Source organism: Erpetoichthys calabaricus, chromosome 12, assembly GCF_900747795.2.
Source record: "Erpetoichthys calabaricus chromosome 12, fErpCal1.3, whole genome shotgun sequence".
NCBI classification, from domain to species: Eukaryota; Metazoa; Chordata; class Cladistia; order Polypteriformes; family Polypteridae; genus Erpetoichthys; species Erpetoichthys calabaricus.
Window position 1 is genome coordinate 59,223,729 of NC_041405.2, and position 18,108 is coordinate 59,241,836.

The following is an 18,108-nucleotide window of genomic DNA, read 5'->3' on the forward strand; positions in this document are numbered from 1 at the left end:
AAGAGAAAGAGAGCCACTGTAAAGTGCTTTATACTGTAACAAGACCTTGAATAAAGATTAGTGCTTGCCTTATGTTGGATAGTGCTGGAGTAAACTCTGCTTCTCTGTGACTGTAAATTTGGATTAACAAATTATTGCTTCCGTAATCATTAGGTAAATATAAAATTGAAACAACCCATTAAAATGCCCTTACAAAGCTCTGCTCATTAATTGTACATAGATTTGCTGGCACCTTGTGGTTAGCCAAAGTACTACAGCTACATATGTTAGTTGATGTTGCTAGTTTAACTACATACTGTATACTTGTCTCCATTTGTGTATCAAATGTTACTCTTTTTTTTGGGAAAGTTCACATAAAATGGGAAAAACACCTGCCTTCATTGTCCTGTCTGGCCAAATAAAACAGCTTTTCACACTGTGGAGCAATTTTATTAAAATATCTGGTACGCTCATTCTTCAAGGAAATATGCTGGGAAAGTCAATTTTATTTGGGGTATATTTGATTCAGCATACTGTAGAAACCTTTCACATCTGAAAAAAAAATCCTATTTAAAACACCAGTGAATGTTTGGAAACAGTCTTAAAGGGAAACATCCTATGCTACCTCCATTACTGGTTATCTTTCCATTTCAAATTTACCTTAAGAGAGGTTGTATTTGGCTATTTTTTTTATCATTTGATAGCTTTTTCTGATGGCAAAATAAGTCTTAAATACAAGTTATTGAAAATCCACCAAAGTTGCAGAGAACACTCTGTAACATTAGTGGCCTTAGTGAACCTCTGCCCCAACAACTCACTTCTGTTACTAGTTCAAGGCATTCCAGTAAGTAAATGATTGTCGTAACTGTAAAGTAAAAGTAGTAAAATGCACAGAGTACTGAAAGTAAAATGTCACCTAACTTTTTAAGAAGAGTCAAGAAACAAAAAATAATGTTATGCCTGCATTATCTACAGGTTATTGGCAAGGCATCCATCCATCAGATCTCATTGTAACCAACAATTCTTACTTAAGACTTCAACATACTGTAGATTCTGAACTTTTCATTGAGTATTTTTTAAATCTGACGTAACCACCAACAATCTGCCAGTATTTTTGATTGTAAAGTATTGATATTTCACACTATTTTAAAGTTTTGTATATCCTCTAATTGAGTGTAAATTCTGATTTCCAGGTGTATCTGTTATGAATGACACTTGATAATATAAAATTGTGAAAACTTGGCAAACAAACAATTTAAAATGTAAATCAATTGTGTACAGTTTCCATTGTAAAAATAAAGAACACAAAATAAATTAAACTGAATGAGACTCTAAACATTTTTTGAAATTGTAGGCTACTCTAAGCTGCTAGCAAATGTACGCTAAATTCTTGAGGCAGCCCTCAGTGTTGGTACAGCTCTATAATATTAAAAGTTTAGTCTCTTTTGAATCTGTAGAACCTTAAATATCTAATAAGGATTTGATTTTAAGTCTTTCTCTTCTTTTAGATTTTCCATGAGCTTAAGAGCAGTGACATTGCTAAAACATTCCGTAAGGCCATCAACCGGAAAGAAGGGATTTTAGCCATTGGGGGAACTTCAGAGTTATCCAGCGAAGGAACCCAGCATTCATTCTCAGGTGCTGTCGAGTGTTTTTGCAAAATGTTTACCTTTTGCTGTTTAGCAACATTTTTGTGTGTATATATAGTTATGTATGTATTATAATCAGTAGTTGGCGCAACTGAGCCCCAGACACAATATCACCCAACACGACTCCAGTCTTAATTTTTTTTTTTTTATCTTCTCCAATACCTTTCAAGAATAAATTCATTCAAAATAACAGCTATACATAAATTACATGATCTTTCACTTCTGCTGCTGCTCCAGGTGAGTTTTTCCCACTACCTCCTGAGTCTGACTTCCCAAGGTGAGGCGGCAGGGTTTCTTTTAAATCTGGTCCGGAAATACTTCTGGTGTCACATCAATGGTTGTTGGGATTACTTCTGGGTCCTCCCTGACAGCACCTTCTGGTGGCCCCCAAGGACCCCGTCAGGGAACCAGCTCCGTATCCAAATTCCCTTGCACTCTGGGGTTGTGCTGACTGGGATTAGCCTAGAAGGGACACTGACACATGTCTTGCAGGGAAATTAACTGCTCCCAGTATCACTTTTGCTTAAGCCATCCATTTTTCTTCACTCCGAGATGAAGATTGCAAGACATTCTGAATGGGATGCCTCCACTCCCGCTGTCCTTCCATTCGGGCTTCCTGGCCAGGATGCTTGTCCTCGTTCCTTGACACTTAGAGTATGTAGGTATTTTTGTGTACATATTGGGTTCTAGGCAACACATATAACACTCAGAAAAGTTATTTTAAACATAGTTTATTCTTGAACTTACAGGAACAATTTAGGAGTCATTTAAAGACACACAGCAAATGTGAGAAACATCTTCACGAATTTGAATTTAGTTGTGAGTTCCTGGGGGGAAATCAAAGGTGTCTTATTCAGCACTGTTGAGCTGCAGAGTGGGGCCATAGACCATCTGTAAGAGAGAAAAGCCAGACTTGGAGTGAACTGTTTGTATTGGCAATTATCCAGCTCTAAAGGTTTCATTACCATGAGATATGAAACTTGTTCAAAGCTGTATGTGCAGCTGCATCTGATCCTGCATCTTTTAAAGTATCTTTCAGCATCTGTCTGAAAGTGTGTTTACTGTGTAATCGAATTAGCTCCAGAAAGCAAAACTGCAGCCTGATTGCTCACAAGCAATTTATATTAAGAAGGTATACAGTACCACTTTAATATATGATGCTGCATTCTATTTTTTGATCTTTGAAAATCTGTGCAAAAAGTAAATGTATTAACTTGTCCTTTTTATACTTTCATACACAGAGGAAGAGAGATATGCATTTGTCAACTGGATAAATAAGGCCTTGGAAAATGACCCAGACTGTAAACACGTCATTCCAATGAATCCAAATACAGATTCATTGTTTAAGGCTGTTGGTGATGGCATTGTACTATGGTAAGAAAAAAAAGTAGAATACTTTAAAGCTGTCAAAAAAACTTTAAGTTAATTTTTAAAATATATATCATAATGTGACATGTAGACCTGACATTTTAAAGATTTCAAAATCATTTAAAAAAGTGCAAAAGTTAATCCAAAGCACACATTTGCAAAAAAGTTGCCCTTTAGCTGCTTAACACTGTTTACCTGATTAAAACTGTTTTTGCAGACAAACAGTTTTGTAAACCTGTCCATATCATTATTATACACAATTATGAAAACAGATGTGATTTAGGTGTTTTTACATATGTGATTATTGTTCTCTGCTCATGTTTGTGATCTGGTAAATTAGTTTTGTACCTATTTATTCACAAATTAAAATATGCTTTCTTATCAGCAGAATGAAAGAGTAATTTTATCATGGGGTGAGTAAGGTAAACTACAATCATTGTTGGTTGGCCTACTCTCGTGCACCTTAAGCATAAAAGACACACATATACTCACACAGAAAGACCCATGCATACTTCACTTACGCACTAATTAAAAGTGATGCCTGCATCCCACCTTCCATAACTTTGTGAATAAGAGAAATTCTGTATTACCTCAAATTTGTAAAAAACAAATTCTATCTTAGAGAATGTCTAAAACCTTTTTAAAACATTGCAAGAATTTATTAATATTAGATAGAATAAGCAAGTTGGGCCTGTGATTGACTCTTCTATGTTAGTAATTGTTTTATTATTAAAATTAAAGGCAGGTTTTAGAAATTTAAAGCAAAGCAGTATTTGTTGGTAAACATGAAAACCTGCATAGTCTCAATAAAAAACATTAATACATCCTTGTTTTCAAACTCAGAAAGCTTATAGTGCTTTCTGTAAGAATATGAAACTTAAAGAATGGCACTGATGCATTTTGTTTCTTCAGGACAATGACGTTTTCTTACAATGAGATTTTTGTTTTATGACAAAAGCCTGAAGCCTTTTAAATTAAAAGCCAGTGAACCCAGGTTAGCAGGTTGTACATAGCACTATGTTTAAAGGCAATTTATTAGGTGACTTCTGAATAACAAAAAATAACCCACAGTTTGTGCAGTGTACCACTTGCAAAGCTGTTGTGGACTGGATATGATAGGCAAGTTAACCAGTAACTGCATTGCTCCCTCCAAATTCCATATCCAGAATAAAGGACATTCTTCCTCTTGATACCATTGCAAACAAATATGGGCTCAAGTTTATCATAGTGGCTCAGGGCAAACTTTGACAAACCTGAGTCACAAGCAGTTTTAAAGTACAGTTGTATTTTTAAATTTCAGTACAATTATTAAAATTGTACTTAAAAACAGTTGAATTATTTTTAAAGCCTGTTTTATAGCAGATCTTTCTGATTTATTTGAAATTTTGCCTAAATCTCTGTCTTTTATAGTAAAATGATTAATCTTTCTGTACCTGATACCATTGATGAGAGAGCAATAAACAAGAAGAAACTGACACCATTTACCATACAGGTAATAACATTTCATTACGTTTACTATCTACATATCTGGTTGCTTTTGTTAATTAAATGTCCAGATGTATAAAGGTTCAAACCAGATATACTAGAGTTGTGGTGTTCATAGTTAACTTGAACATTTTTTGAATACATATGACTGTAAGATATAAGCATATTGAATGACGTGTTAAGGGGTTCATAATTTTAGAGAACATGAGCCAAAACCACATGAACGTCCTTCATGCTTTCATTTCCTGCCCAGCTTAATGTAGACAACTTTGAAATTATTCAGTGATAAGTTCTTATTTTATCGTTGGCAGTAAAATGTAAGTGAAAATAAAAGTGTAATTGAAATTTTGCTCAGCAGTAATATTCAAAGAAATGACAAATAAGCCTTGTCTGTGGTGTGTGTTATTTATTTATTTTTTTTGCATATGGCCTTTCACCCAAGTAATGTTCAGTAAATTTTATTGTGACATATACATAGGACAGTGAAATTGCTTCTCTAGCCACATTCCTTTGTTATAAGTTCAGCTGGATACTGTTTGGAAAATATCTCGGCTTGCTTAAACTAGAAAGATTCAAATTTAAAATAAGGGAGGGTTTCACTCTGTCTCCCCAAAGAAATCTCACTATGGCAGGTTGTTCAACAATGGCGCAGTCCTGCAGTGGAGTGTCCATGTTCATTTGACCTTGGTTTCAACTAATCGCAGAGTGCTGTGGTGTACATGTTTGAACTACCCATCAGCTATTGCAAACTTGTATTGCATCAGCTTCTGTTCGTTTTGCCTACCATGTAATTTTCAGTTTTTGTTTAGTTTTTGATTTAACCTCATATTTTGTCTTTTTGTAACATAGAAACCAAAAATGCATATAGTAATCAACCTCCATTATCTTATATTTTGGTTGAAGACCTGAAAATATTTACTGTGAAATTTGCAATGATAGAGGAAATCTGGAAGTGTACAAATACCTTTTCGTGGGACTGTGTAAAACTGCACCTGATTGAACAGTTTACCAGTAACTGGGTGCAATGACTGGAATTTGATTAACTGGTTATGTTTACTGTAAATGACTCAATTTGTAATCAGTTCGCTGGTTTCAGAGCACTCTGTAGTCAAGTATCATATGGGCTGTTAAAATCCAGCATTTTAATCATTAAAGATGTGATGGATAAAAATCTCTCCAAAATGCAATATGTAAATTTGCATAGATTTATGTTGTATTGTTGTTGTTGACTGGGTTTGATTCCTTGTATTCAGTTATCCTTTTTCTGAACAAGCTTTTATCCCATTACAGAATTCTGATGTATTTTCTCTTTCATCCTTTCTCCACTTTTAGCAAAAATCTTTGTAATTTGGATGTTTGCTTTTTTCTCTCTGTATATCATACTCATCCTTCTTTAGGAACACGTCTGTTAGACACAGGAAAGATGACCTTTCCTACTTTGGGGCCCCTCTTGACCCACACACAATAAAGAAATGGTTGGCCAATTTGATGAAATGCTTAGATGCTGTTTCATAAGTAAGGGGGAGGGAGGAAAATGAATATTAAAAGCCAATTGAAACCGGGAAACTTTGCTCTTCTGCTTTGCATGAGTCCATGTACTGATCTGTGACTGAATAAAGACTGATTGATTGAACTATTCCTGTCTTCCTCGGGGGTTACTTCCACACTATACATCCCATGACAGAACTGAAAAATGAAAAAGGGCAAGATTGCAGCTGAACTTGCCATACCTGTTAACCCTTCTCACAACTGTAATCCTTTGGAAGTGGTGAAGCTGTCATGGAAAGTTGTCATGCAGTCTCGCAATTTGGCATGCCAAGTAATTTCTCATGGAGTAAATTATGCTCCAGCAAAGAGGTCAGCGACTGCAGTCGTCATGTTGGACACCCCCTCCAACTAGAAGTCATGCAATATGACATCGGCTTCATGTGCTTGCTGGTTGGTCAAATATTAAGAGAGAAAATTAATCTAATCTCTGTCTGAAAAAGTAGTGCACCATCTAAAACAAATGCTTAATAAGATTAAAACAATAGGCTTTGTGTTTTTTTTTCTCTCATTCTTTCTGAAAGATATCACAGTTATAAAAATGTTTAATTGTTGACTGGTCAAGATTACCAATTTCAAAAAAGACAATGTTTGAAGTTTATTTATTGGTGACACCAAAAAGTGATTAACAGTTATCAACTGCTATTAAGTGCTCAGTATTATTAAGAAAAATGTTATGGATGTTAGTTAGCTTATTAAATATCACTGCTTAGTGGCCCTTTCTAAGAGAATTGCTGTAATCAAAATAAATTGATTAGGTGAATGTTTTTCATTTTTATTTAGGAAAATCTCAACTTGGCATTAAATTCTGCATCTGCTATTGGCTGTCACGTTGTCAACATTGGTGCCTTCGACTTGAGAGAAGGGAAGCCTCATTTGGTTTTAGGTTTGCTGTGGCAGATTATTAAGATTGGTCTTTTCGCTGATATTGAACTCAGCAAAAACGAAGGTATGTTCCCATTTATTTGTAAAATAACTTATGCAGACACCTTTTAAAAGATGTGTTTCTTTTTATGTTTTTGTGTGGTAGGAACCGGTATCATTGCATGCAGATAATTGTCCTTTATCAGCATTTGTATTGAAAGTACTTTTCACCCAACTGCATTCTGTTCTTGGATCAGCTATAAAGATTGCCATTTATAAGCAATATCAAGTGAATCATTATTATGAAAAACGCATTTCCACTGGAAAAGGGGAGACAATTGAAAACCTGCCATTCACTCATCCATTGCACATAACCTGCAATTGTGAATGTGAATGAGGAAGCAGTCTAACCAGGGGTATAGCAGTGCTAGTGAATATTAAGCTACACATATATATTTATATTAAGACCTATCAGTGTTGTGATAAAATATTACAATATTCTTCTGCATGTTGTAGAAAAATAGTTAAATCTGCAAGCTGAATTTGAATGTGATGCAAGTCAGAATAAGTTGTTTTATAACTGTTGCACAGGTGAAAAAATCCTTATCGTTGTATATAGTATTGGTCATTGATATTATCGATTAGAGTGTTGCCTGATATCCTATTGAGAAAACAAAACTCTTCAAATGTTACAGTAAGATTATGTGACCTTTGAAGATAAATGCAACTAAATCTTGGAGAACAAGTTTTAATAATATAAAAGCTGTAAGTGATAACTGTTGCTTGGTCAGTAAAAGGGAAAGAGCGGCAAGTGTGTAATTAAAGCGTGGCTAGCAATGTATGTTTCAAACAGTTTCAGAGGTTTATGTAATTTTATGTATTTGTGTTGAGGGTGTCCAAATTTGTGGTTTTAAACCAAGGTCCTTATTCCTGACTTTTTTTTATGATCAAGAAGAGAGATTTGTTTTGTGAAACCGTGGTTAGTCATGTCCACCACCTGTAACATTCATGCAGAGAAGAGTGTGGATTGCTTACTACTGGGATGATTAGAGGTCTAAATTGGGGTGTCAAACTTGGAACCTAGGGGGTCGCAGTGCTTGCAGGTTTTTGTTCCAGCCCCTTTCTTAATTCCCAGTTACTGCTACTAATTGAACATGCTCCTTTTCCTTTCATTTTTTTTAAGATTCAGAACCCTTAACTGTTTATGTTAACAGCCAAACAGTAATGAGAGCTGAACCATGCAAGCCAGCTAACTTGGGGTCTCAAATACAGTTCCAAAAGTGCCACCATTTTCGTTCCAGTGCTAGTTATTTGTCAATAATGGCATATGAGCAGCATATAAATCACCTTATAGCATATTAAATTAAAATCGTCTGATTCAGGTCAGTAGATAGTCCTTGCTACTAATTCATGTGTTTGTTATCTGATGCTGAAACTGTTCAGATAAACTTCATCTATCTATCCATCCATTTCCCAACCTGCTGAATCCGAACACAAGGTCACGGGGGGTCTGCTGGAGCCAATCCCAGCCAACACAGGGCACAAGGCAGGAACCAATCCCGGGCAGAGTGCCAACCCACCGCAGGACACACACAAACACACCCAGACACCAAGCATACACTAGGGACAATTTAGAATCGCCAGTCCACCTAACCTGCATGTCTTTGGACTGTGGGAGGAAGCCCACGCAGACATGGGAAAAACATGCAAACTCCAGGCTGGGAGGACCCGGGAAGCGAACCCAGGTCTCCTAACTGTGAGGCAGCAGCGCTACCACTGCGCCACCGTGCCACCCAGATAAACTTCAAAATGTGCAAATTCAATAAAAATAACAGACAATAATTAGTGATTATGTTTTAACTATTGTTTCTAAGAAATTTTGCAATAGGCTAAATTTCAGCAAATATTTTAGATAAGTTATACTGGGAAACAAAATAACATGCTTTACACTTGATAAGTCAAAGGCATTATATTGGCCTAGAGATGAAAAAAATTTACCTGTAGGGCAAAAAAAGATATTTGGGTATAAGAAACTGTTATGGCTTTGAAAAATGCATTTTCCATATTATAAAAAATATATAGTAGTTATAAGGTATGCAAAAAAGTGAGATATCTCCTAAAACACTATGTACTGTAGCACACATTAGTTAATACATGTGCATTTTAAATGTTTATAAAGTTCCTGTTTAATTTAGTGTAAGGATTTTCATAAAAACATATTTAGGCAATTAGACTTTTAATAGTTTTTTAACAGTGCAGTTTAAAAATGTATTTCCATAAAAATCATACTATTGCTATGCGTGTACGTCCATATTTAAAAGCTGTATCTTCTGATTGTTTATTTATTGCAATAAAATGTTGGTAATTTGGTATGAATGAAAAGCTTGAGTACTATGTTAGTGTAAAATGCTTTTACTGCAAGGCCATCCATAGACTCTAATACCATCCTATGTGACTAATATACCTACAGTTTAGCTTTCATGGATTACAAATTTGATAAAGTATGGCTAAATAACAAAATGCTATGTTGTGTGTGTGTGTGTCTGTGTGCACATGTTATAACCTTGCTAAATCCTTGTCTGTTTTTCTCCCTCATTAGCTTTGGTTGCCTTGCTTCGTGATGGTGAGAGCCTTGAAGATTTGATGAAACTTTCCCCTGAGGAGCTGCTCCTGAGATGGGCAAACTTTCATTTAGAAAATGCAGGCTGGCACAAGATTAACAACTTCAGCTCTGATATAAAGGTGCATACAGTTTTGTTATTTTCTTCATATGATCATGCCTTCATAACACTTTTAACAGCATGCATAATCACAAGGTATTGTACAGAGCTAACAAGGTTACAGTTCTGTATCAAAAATACTGTAACAAACAGCACTTAAGATACTGTAAAAAAAACAATCTTTATTGCTGGCTGGAGCAGTGATTGATTCTTGAGAAAGCGTAATTGAAGAAATGATAAATAACAAGGGATTCACTATCAATCTCGAATCATGTAACTAATGAAACAAGTTTCGTCTCTGCAGTTTTGTGGGACTCTGCCTACCAAGGCATTAGCCACATTAGTTTTAAATGTTGCAGGTTCTTTGTAATGTTAGACTATTAAATGTATGTTTTATACTGGGGTGCTAAATCAAGGGCCACAGGTTGCATTAGACCTGTGGGCATCCATGTTGGACATATATTGAAATGCACTCATTTTTAAGAAATTCCCCGTTTCTCCATCCCAATCATCCCACTGAAGTAAAAAAAATGTGTTGTGAAAACATTCTCTGTGAAGTTTAGTTTTCTGTCATAATGAGACTGAACTGTAGACTTATTGGTTTGTAAATAATTTTTTAAATGTTAGCAGAAACTTCTAGTTATGTCCCATTATAAATGAGCAGAAACAAAAACATACTGAATATGAACAATTTTAAGATACTCAAAAATGTAAGCAAGAGGAGTACTTCTTTCTCCATTACACAATTTACATTTCCACCATAAAATTCATTTGTGCAGCACATAGCACATTAAATTTGAAGTTGAGAAAAATGGTGTTCAACTGTCTTTGTTCGCCAAGCTGTTGCCCTAGGTAAACATGATGTTAATAGTTGTTGCCTTGCAGTGTATGAAAGAGGACTTGCATGTGTGCTCTTAATGTTGGAGATTTTTAACCTTCCTTTTTCTCTGCCCAGAAACAGGTCATAGGCCAGTTTGTGGTGACCCTGTACGTGAAGTTTTTGCCCTTACTCTGTATAACAAACAATGTTTCCTGTTCCATGATTATGTCTTCACAACTGCCACTTTCAGTGTTGTATTCAAAAAGGACCCATGCTGATCTGAAACGCCATCTCAGTCGATTTTTATGTACAGAATTTTGCCACCTGCAGACCCAAATGTTATGAAAAACCAGAATGCAGATCCAAGGGAGTAAGGGGCTTTTGGGCTTGAATCATTGTTCAGGCCCCACCTAACTGTACTGAGGGAACCACAGCAAAAAACAATATGTAGTGTCAAGGCTTAGGAGTAGCCAATACTTGAATAACCACTACACATGCGGTATATGGATAGCTACAAATGACAGAAACAAAACATGTATATTATGTCTGGGACAGTCTGCTACTGCTCAGTTTGAATACTTAGCAAAGTCATCTTGCTCAGTTGATACTTTTTTAAATTGTATTAATATTCAATCATGAACCCATTAAGATTTTTATATTGCTTTTGTGAATATGTAAAATGGTCCTAGGGCTTTTATTTTATCTAACCATTATTTGAATGAGTAAATTTCATTTTTGTGCTTTGATTGGTTTGTGAATTCTACTTTTGGATGAGAGACTTCTAGAGACTTCATAATGAGTTACCTCCACAGGGTGTCTGGGCTTTCCCTTAAAGATAGGGTGAGAAGCTCAGTCATCCGGGAGGGGCTCAGAGTAGAGCCGCTGCTCCTCCACATCGAGAGGAGTCAGATGAGGTGGCTTGGGCTTCTGATCAGGATGCCTCCCTGGTGAGGTGTTCCGGGCACGTCTAACCGGGAGGAGGCCCCGGGGAAGACCCAGGACACGCTGGAGGGACTATGTCTCCCGGCTGGCCTGGGAACGCCTCGGGATTCTCCCGGAAGAGCTAGAAGAAGTGGCCGGGGAGAGGGAAGTCTGGGCATCTCTGCTCAAGCTGCTGCCCCCCGCGACCCGACCTCGGATAAGCGGAAGAGGATGGATGGATGGATAGACTAATAGCATTCAAATACAGACATTGTTTCTTTATGCACATGACTGCTATTCCAGTATCTAACATTCAGCATTTTGTTTTAAACATTACTTATTTCATTAGCTACAATGTACATTGTGCTTTTTTTAACAACATTTGCGGTAGCAGTATAAGCAATAATGGTTGTTGGGTAGATTACCAGCACTGGTAATGGTACATGCTTTATTCTGCAGACAGTATGTAAATAACTTTTAACAGTATTGAAACTTTATTTTTTTCAGGATTCAAGGGCTTATTTCCACCTACTAAATCAGATTTCACCTAAAGGAATAAAAGAAAATGAAACACGAATTGATATTAACATGTCTGGCTTTAATGTAAGTTCAAAATTCAAAAGACTGAATACCAAACTAAGCAGCTGAAATTATAAAATGATAGTCATCAAAACTGCTGTGAGATGAATATACTTTAAACAAATTCAATAAACTATACTGTAAATGAATAAATGACAATTATAGCATCTATTTAAATGGAAAAGGCCCAGAAACCCTACCCACCAACTTTTTCAGAATGGTTATATTTCCTGCTAAATAGTTCTTTTTCAATATTTGGCTATTTTAATTACCACAATAATTCCATTATGGGCCAGAGTTTCATCTTTGCATAGTTTTTTTTCCTGTCACAATGCATAATACAATATTTAATTAATACATGATGAATAAAATCTTTTTTTAGAAGGCAAAGCTAAAATCTGTTAATTGTAATATGTTTGTTTAATATAGTGTATTTAATTTTACCAGGAGAAAGATGATTTGAAGAGAGCAGAGTTCATGCTGCAACAAGCAGATCGACTGGGCTGTAGGCAGTTTGTTACTCCAACTGATGTGATCAGTGGAAACCCCAAACTTAATTTGGCATTTGTTGCCAATCTATTTAACAAATACCCAGCATTAACAAAACCAGAAAATCAAGATATTGACTGGAAACTGCTTGAAGGTAATATTACTTTGCAACTTCGCTGATCATGTGATATTTCTATAAATCTGCAGTGTTTAGACTTTTGGTTAAAGTTCTGAACTACACAGATCTAACATATACAGAAGAATATATTCAGTAGTATAGCACATCAACCTACATGTATTTGTACAGGCTACTAATTTGACCGAACCTTTACTATTTTAAAAATGAAATGGATTTGGGCCAAGTTGAAACTTCTGCAAAAAGTTCAGTCCATCTGTTGAATTTACAGGGCATGTGTGAACAAAGCTGGCTGAAGAATTGCACAAAGTTGACCCAGTAACAGTGGAGTTTAATCACAGAACTTGTTTTGTTAATGCATGTTTTCATGATGGGGCACATGATGTGAAGTTGTGAGAATAATCAATATTTTATAGCATTGTAATTTTAAAGAGCTTGTGATATAAATAAATCAAGGTTAAATACCTAAAACATTAATAATTTTACTTTTGAAAGGAGCAGGGCCTCTTACAAAATAGTTGTTCCTATTTCTCTCTTGATTTTTATTATTAGTCTCAAAACTTCTTTTTGAGCTTCTCAGAATGTCAATGAATCAAAGTTATTCAGTGATGTCTGTCAGCATTTTTGACTTTAACGGAGCATTTAGTTACAAATGCATGAGCAAATCAAAAGTTATCAAGCAATGAAAAGTTTCATTAACAGATTTAATTGCATATCAAATATTGAAGCCATGGGTGATAATTTAATCAAAAGTTTAATACCTTTTGCCCCTTTCGTCAAGATTGGTTTACTAAAATATATTGCTAACTACTTTTTGTTATTGTAAAATATATTGAATTTGACAAGGACATGTTTGGTTTTAAGATTGTTGTTTAGTTCACGTAATGTAACTATCTGAATTAAAAAAAAAAAAAAGAACTTTCAGAAGTGTCAAGGTAAAGTAACACCATGTTCTGCTTCAGAAACTTTTGTTTTATTTAATATTTATAAGATGGTTGGTAGATAACAGTCAGTGCTTTTTTTAAATGTAATACACTGAGAAATTGGTAAAAGTTTCCTTTTGCCTTTAATTTTTATAAAGTTTGTCTATACACTGTAGTTTATTTTATGAGAGTCATTAATTTTGATTGAAAGGTCTACTCAAAGTAAAGGAGGACAGTGCTTTATGTTGTTAAAGTATTTAGAGTTTCCAATGTACTATATATTAAGTATGGCATAGTAAGTAATAATTAGTTTTTTTTAAAAAAAAAAAAAGCCTGCTCCTTTCGGTGCTTTTCTACATTAAGAAAAATGGGTAACAATCTTTACCTTTCCTTGTTTTTGTTCAGGTGAGACGCGTGAAGAAAGAACCTTCCGTAACTGGATGAATTCTTTGGGTGTAAATCCGCATGTCAATCACTTGTATGGGTATGTGAGTGTTTTTTATTGATTAGAGTGTCATTTATTTTAAAGTACCAGTTATTATTGTAAACATGTACTTTATAAGAATATTTTTATTTTAATATACAAATGCTTGGAATTTCTTGGACATCACAGCATTTCTTGACATTTTATAGGTAGATCTGAATGCCTGAGATGAAAATTCAATGCAGATTATTATTTTGTTAATTTTTCATTTGTTTTAGAGACCTTCAAGATGCCTTGGTTATCTTACAGCTTTATGAAAAAATTAAAGTTCCAGTTGATTGGAATAAGGTTAACAAACCCCCATATCCAAAACTTGGAGCAAACATGAAAAAGGTATGTGGTGCAATTAATTTATATATTTTCTATTTTTATCACTAGTTTTAATTATAAACATTTACAGTTTTAGATTAGAACATATATATGGCTGGAAATCTCTATTCAGAAAAGATAAATGCTGTTTTATGCAGCAATATGTATCTGTTTTCTACACATTCTAAAACCTTTCAGTTGCAACTAGGCTACACTTTTTAATATGAAATCTGGGCAAACATTCACTTGGGGAATTCATTTTTATCACATTACAAATTTTAGGACATAAATTATGAATTTTCAGATATGATGAATTGCATCCTTTGTAATGAAGTCTTTTAAACTTTATTTTACATACAGTAAATACTTCTATTATTACTGCCATAAGTAGTATGCATTTTTTCATTTTGTGCTTAGCTGGAAAATTGCAACTATGCAGTTGACTTGGGAAAACATCCTGCAAAATTTTCCCTTGTGGGTATTGGTGGACAAGATTTGAATGATGGTAATCCAACGTTGACCTTGGCCTTAGTGTGGCAGCTAATGAGACGGTAATTATTTCTTTGTTTTATGCATCTGCATCTCAGCCATGTATTTTCAAGTGTCAACCCATGCTGTTTTTAATGCTCCCCAGCTTCATCTCTTTGTATCATCTGTAGTTAGATTCTCTTAATTTCTGGTATTACAAGCAGCTACGTTTTCATTCCACTGACTTGTATTTTCCTTTTATGGGACATTGAATTGTCTCAATTTTTTTTTTTTTTTTTTTTTACACATATACCATAAAAGCTCCAGAGATCAGAAGGTTTGCTAGAAACAGCTGTATACACGTTTTATTGTACCTGATATGCACCTTAATAATTCAAACATTTGTGAAATACAAAATCTGCTGCGTATTAATCCCTGTGAGTATATAACCATAATTCAGTTGTCTTAAATATGCAAAGCAAGGGTACAAGAAAATAAAGCCATGTCCTTTTCCCTGATATAAATGCTTATTCTGAGATTTGATTAATTAGATCTTGCAATATTTTTAAAACGTTTTGGACAGATCTTCTGAGTGAGAATTAAATTTTTTCAATTTCAGATAATACAGAACATCAGTTACCCACTGACATATAACAGGTGGGCTGGGATTCTTCCAGTTGAGCAAGTCTACGTACTAGCAGTGTGGTATAAGCAATTACAATCAGATTGTCCTTCTCCAATTTAAGCCCATCCAGAAATCTACCAGACATGGCTGTTAATGGGTTAGGAGTGATTGTGACACCAAGGCTGTCTGATAGGCATTCAAAAATGTTTGTCCAGAATGATGTTAATTTAGTGCAAGCCCAAAACATGTGGCCCAATGAGACTGGTGCAAAATTGCAATGTTGAATCTTGCCCTGGATACATTTTGAACAATTTTAATTGAGATAAATGTGCTCGATTAAAAGATTTTAAGCTGGATGATTGAATGCTTTGCTCATATGAGGCTGGAGTGTATTCTGTGAATGGTTGCCTTCCACTCCTTTTCAGAGATGTTAGATCTTTTCCCCAAGGAACCCTAGGATCTTTGAAAGGAAGAGACTTTAAAATGTTTTTATATATTGTTGAGATGCTGTCTGAATCTTCAATCCTGATCAGTAAGTCCCTAGTGTTTTCTATTTCTGCATCTGGTGGTATTCACTCTTGATGTGACTACCATTCATGTCTTGTCAGGGATCATTATATACAGTATGTAACGTAATAGTTGCTTCAACAAATTATTCAGTCTTATCAATTAACTAGTATAATAATTTAACTTTTTATTTTTTGGATCAATGAATTAAACATTTATCAGTATTCATGCATACACAGATGTGAAAATCTATCCTGGCATACAAAAAGTGAATACAGGTAAAATTCCGTTACAACAAACTCACAGGATACTAAAAAATATTTCGTTGTAATGAAAATTTTGTTGTAATGAGATTCTGTATTTGTTACTATAGTGCTTTCTTTACCTTGTATCCAGGCGTTTTGAATCATTTCAATAGCTTCTTTCGCGTTCATTTTAATCTCCTCCTGCCTACAAGTTATGCTGAAGAGAATTTTTCTCAGCATTTCCTTGCGATAATACAGTGTGCGAATGATGCCCAAAACCAATGGCTGAAGCGCTGCCGTGCAATTGGGTGGGAGGAATTCTGGTTGCTGGGGCATGGCAATAGGAGGCTTACAGCGCTGCAATGAAGCGCCACAGAACCAAATCATAAAAGATCAGGGTCGCGCTATAAGTCCGTCTTGCACCCCAAAACACGAGGCTTAGTCTCAGTCAGCTTGAAACAGGAGCGGCACAGTTATTTAATGTAGCGTGATCCACCACTCTGCTATACACAGACACAGCAGTCAGGCAGAGTCGTGGCCAGGTCAGTGATCGAGTAATCCTGTTACAGTATCTGCATTTACAATTTACGTGCGCCTATCCTTGCATCACCCCTCAAAATCTTTTCTGTTGTGAGCTGGGGGGCTGATCGCACCCCTACAGGTTCAAAAAAAGACTCAGACTACCTTCACATCGCTCCCTTGCTGCTGGGCTTACTTGCGGCTGATCTATCGCGTAATCTGCACAGTACTTCGCAGACTTAAAAGTCCAAAAGCACTTGTTAGTTGCGGATTGTTTGTTTGCCTTTCTCTATCTCTGTCCTTCCTTGCTCCTGACGCGCACTCCTTTGAAGATGAAGATATGTTTGCATACTTTTAATTGTGTGACGGATTTGTCATCGCCGTCTTGTGAAGGAGCACGTTTAAACTTTTGAAAAAGAGACATGTTTGTTTGCAGTGTTTGAATAAAGTTCATGTCTCTACAATCTTCTGTGTTTCTGTGCAAATCTGTGACCCAAGCATAACACTGTTTACTTTGGCAGAGAGACGCAGCATATCTGTTATTGCCCAGTACAGACGCGGAGATTGTACTTCGGGACGCTCTTCGGCTTGCTGTCCAGTTGAGGGTCCCAAGAGATTTTACAAACCTCACATTTACCTTGAATGAGTGCCGCATTAATAGGAATGTTTCTTGAACGAGAATCACTGAACCACATAAAAACGGCTTTTTCGACGTCTTCAAATGCAGCAGTTCACATATGTTTGCAACCCGAGTTTTTTTCTACTTTTTTTGCTCTGTCTTTCAAGAAAGTTGACAGTGTCAATAGTGATAGCGAAATTCGAATTCACTGGCATCATCTTTTTTCTTTTTGCCGCAATCGAGAGCTGCAAAAAGTTATTTTTTTTTTCCTAATATGAACTGTTATCGTTTTTTCGTGTCTGCCGTTTCTATAGGAGGGTGACAAGGAGTTAAATTTCAATGGATGTTATTCAGATGTTGACGAGCAATAACTTAAAGGTATCACTGAAAACCGCAGGAAACAAAAAAGGCAAAAAAAAAAAAAAAAAACAGTACAAGGAAAGTCTGAAGAAAGAAAAAAAAATTACAGTGTTTCTGTTTGGGGATCATTGTGCACAACTGAGCTGCGGCCACAGAACTAACTGCTAACGAAGTAAACAAAAGACCTTGAAATGCTTGAAAGTATCTGCTGAATGTACATTGTAGTAACGAGATTTCTATAGACTCGTGTCATATGGGGAAGCTGTCGGGACCATAAAAATACTTCGTTGTAATGAAAATTCCGTTGTAAAGATATTCGTTGTAATGGAATTTTACCTGTAGTTGTAAAAGTGTGGTGCTTTTTTTTTTGCTTTTTTTCTTCCTTCTTCCTTCCCCTTTCTGTTATATTCTTTAGATAAATGGTCAATGTACAAGGTAACATTATAGTAGTGTTGTGCTAGGGATTGATTTATGTATGTTAACGGAATACAGAT

The 18,108-nt window shown here is 35.5% G+C and overlaps 1 protein-coding gene across 16 annotated transcripts in view; it reads left to right on the forward strand.

Moving 5' to 3' along the window:
* LOC114662240 (plastin-3) overlaps nt 1-18,108 on the forward strand; it is a 132,519-nt gene that overhangs the window by 82,541 nt on the left and 31,870 nt on the right. For 6 of the 16 annotated variants that reach the window (XM_051935443.1, XM_051935447.1, XM_051935441.1 and 3 more), the window contains exons 4-13: nt 1,488-1,617; nt 2,870-3,002; nt 4,407-4,488; nt 6,810-6,975; nt 9,490-9,632; nt 11,859-11,954; nt 12,378-12,573; nt 13,884-13,962; nt 14,181-14,295; nt 14,689-14,822. The exons of 1 other annotated variant lie outside the window; for it this stretch is intronic. In XM_051935443.1, coding sequence (XP_051791403.1) covers nt 1,488-1,617; nt 2,870-3,002; nt 4,407-4,488; nt 6,810-6,975; nt 9,490-9,632; nt 11,859-11,954; nt 12,378-12,573; nt 13,884-13,962; nt 14,181-14,295; nt 14,689-14,822 — 1,274 coding nt within the window. The remainder of the gene's footprint in view (nt 1-1,487; nt 1,618-2,869; nt 3,003-4,406; nt 4,489-6,809; nt 6,976-9,489; nt 9,633-11,858; nt 11,955-12,377; nt 12,574-13,883; nt 13,963-14,180; nt 14,296-14,688; nt 14,823-18,108) is intronic. 9 more of the 16 variants (XM_051935444.1, XM_051935455.1, XM_051935453.1 and 6 more) reach the window with 9 other exon arrangements.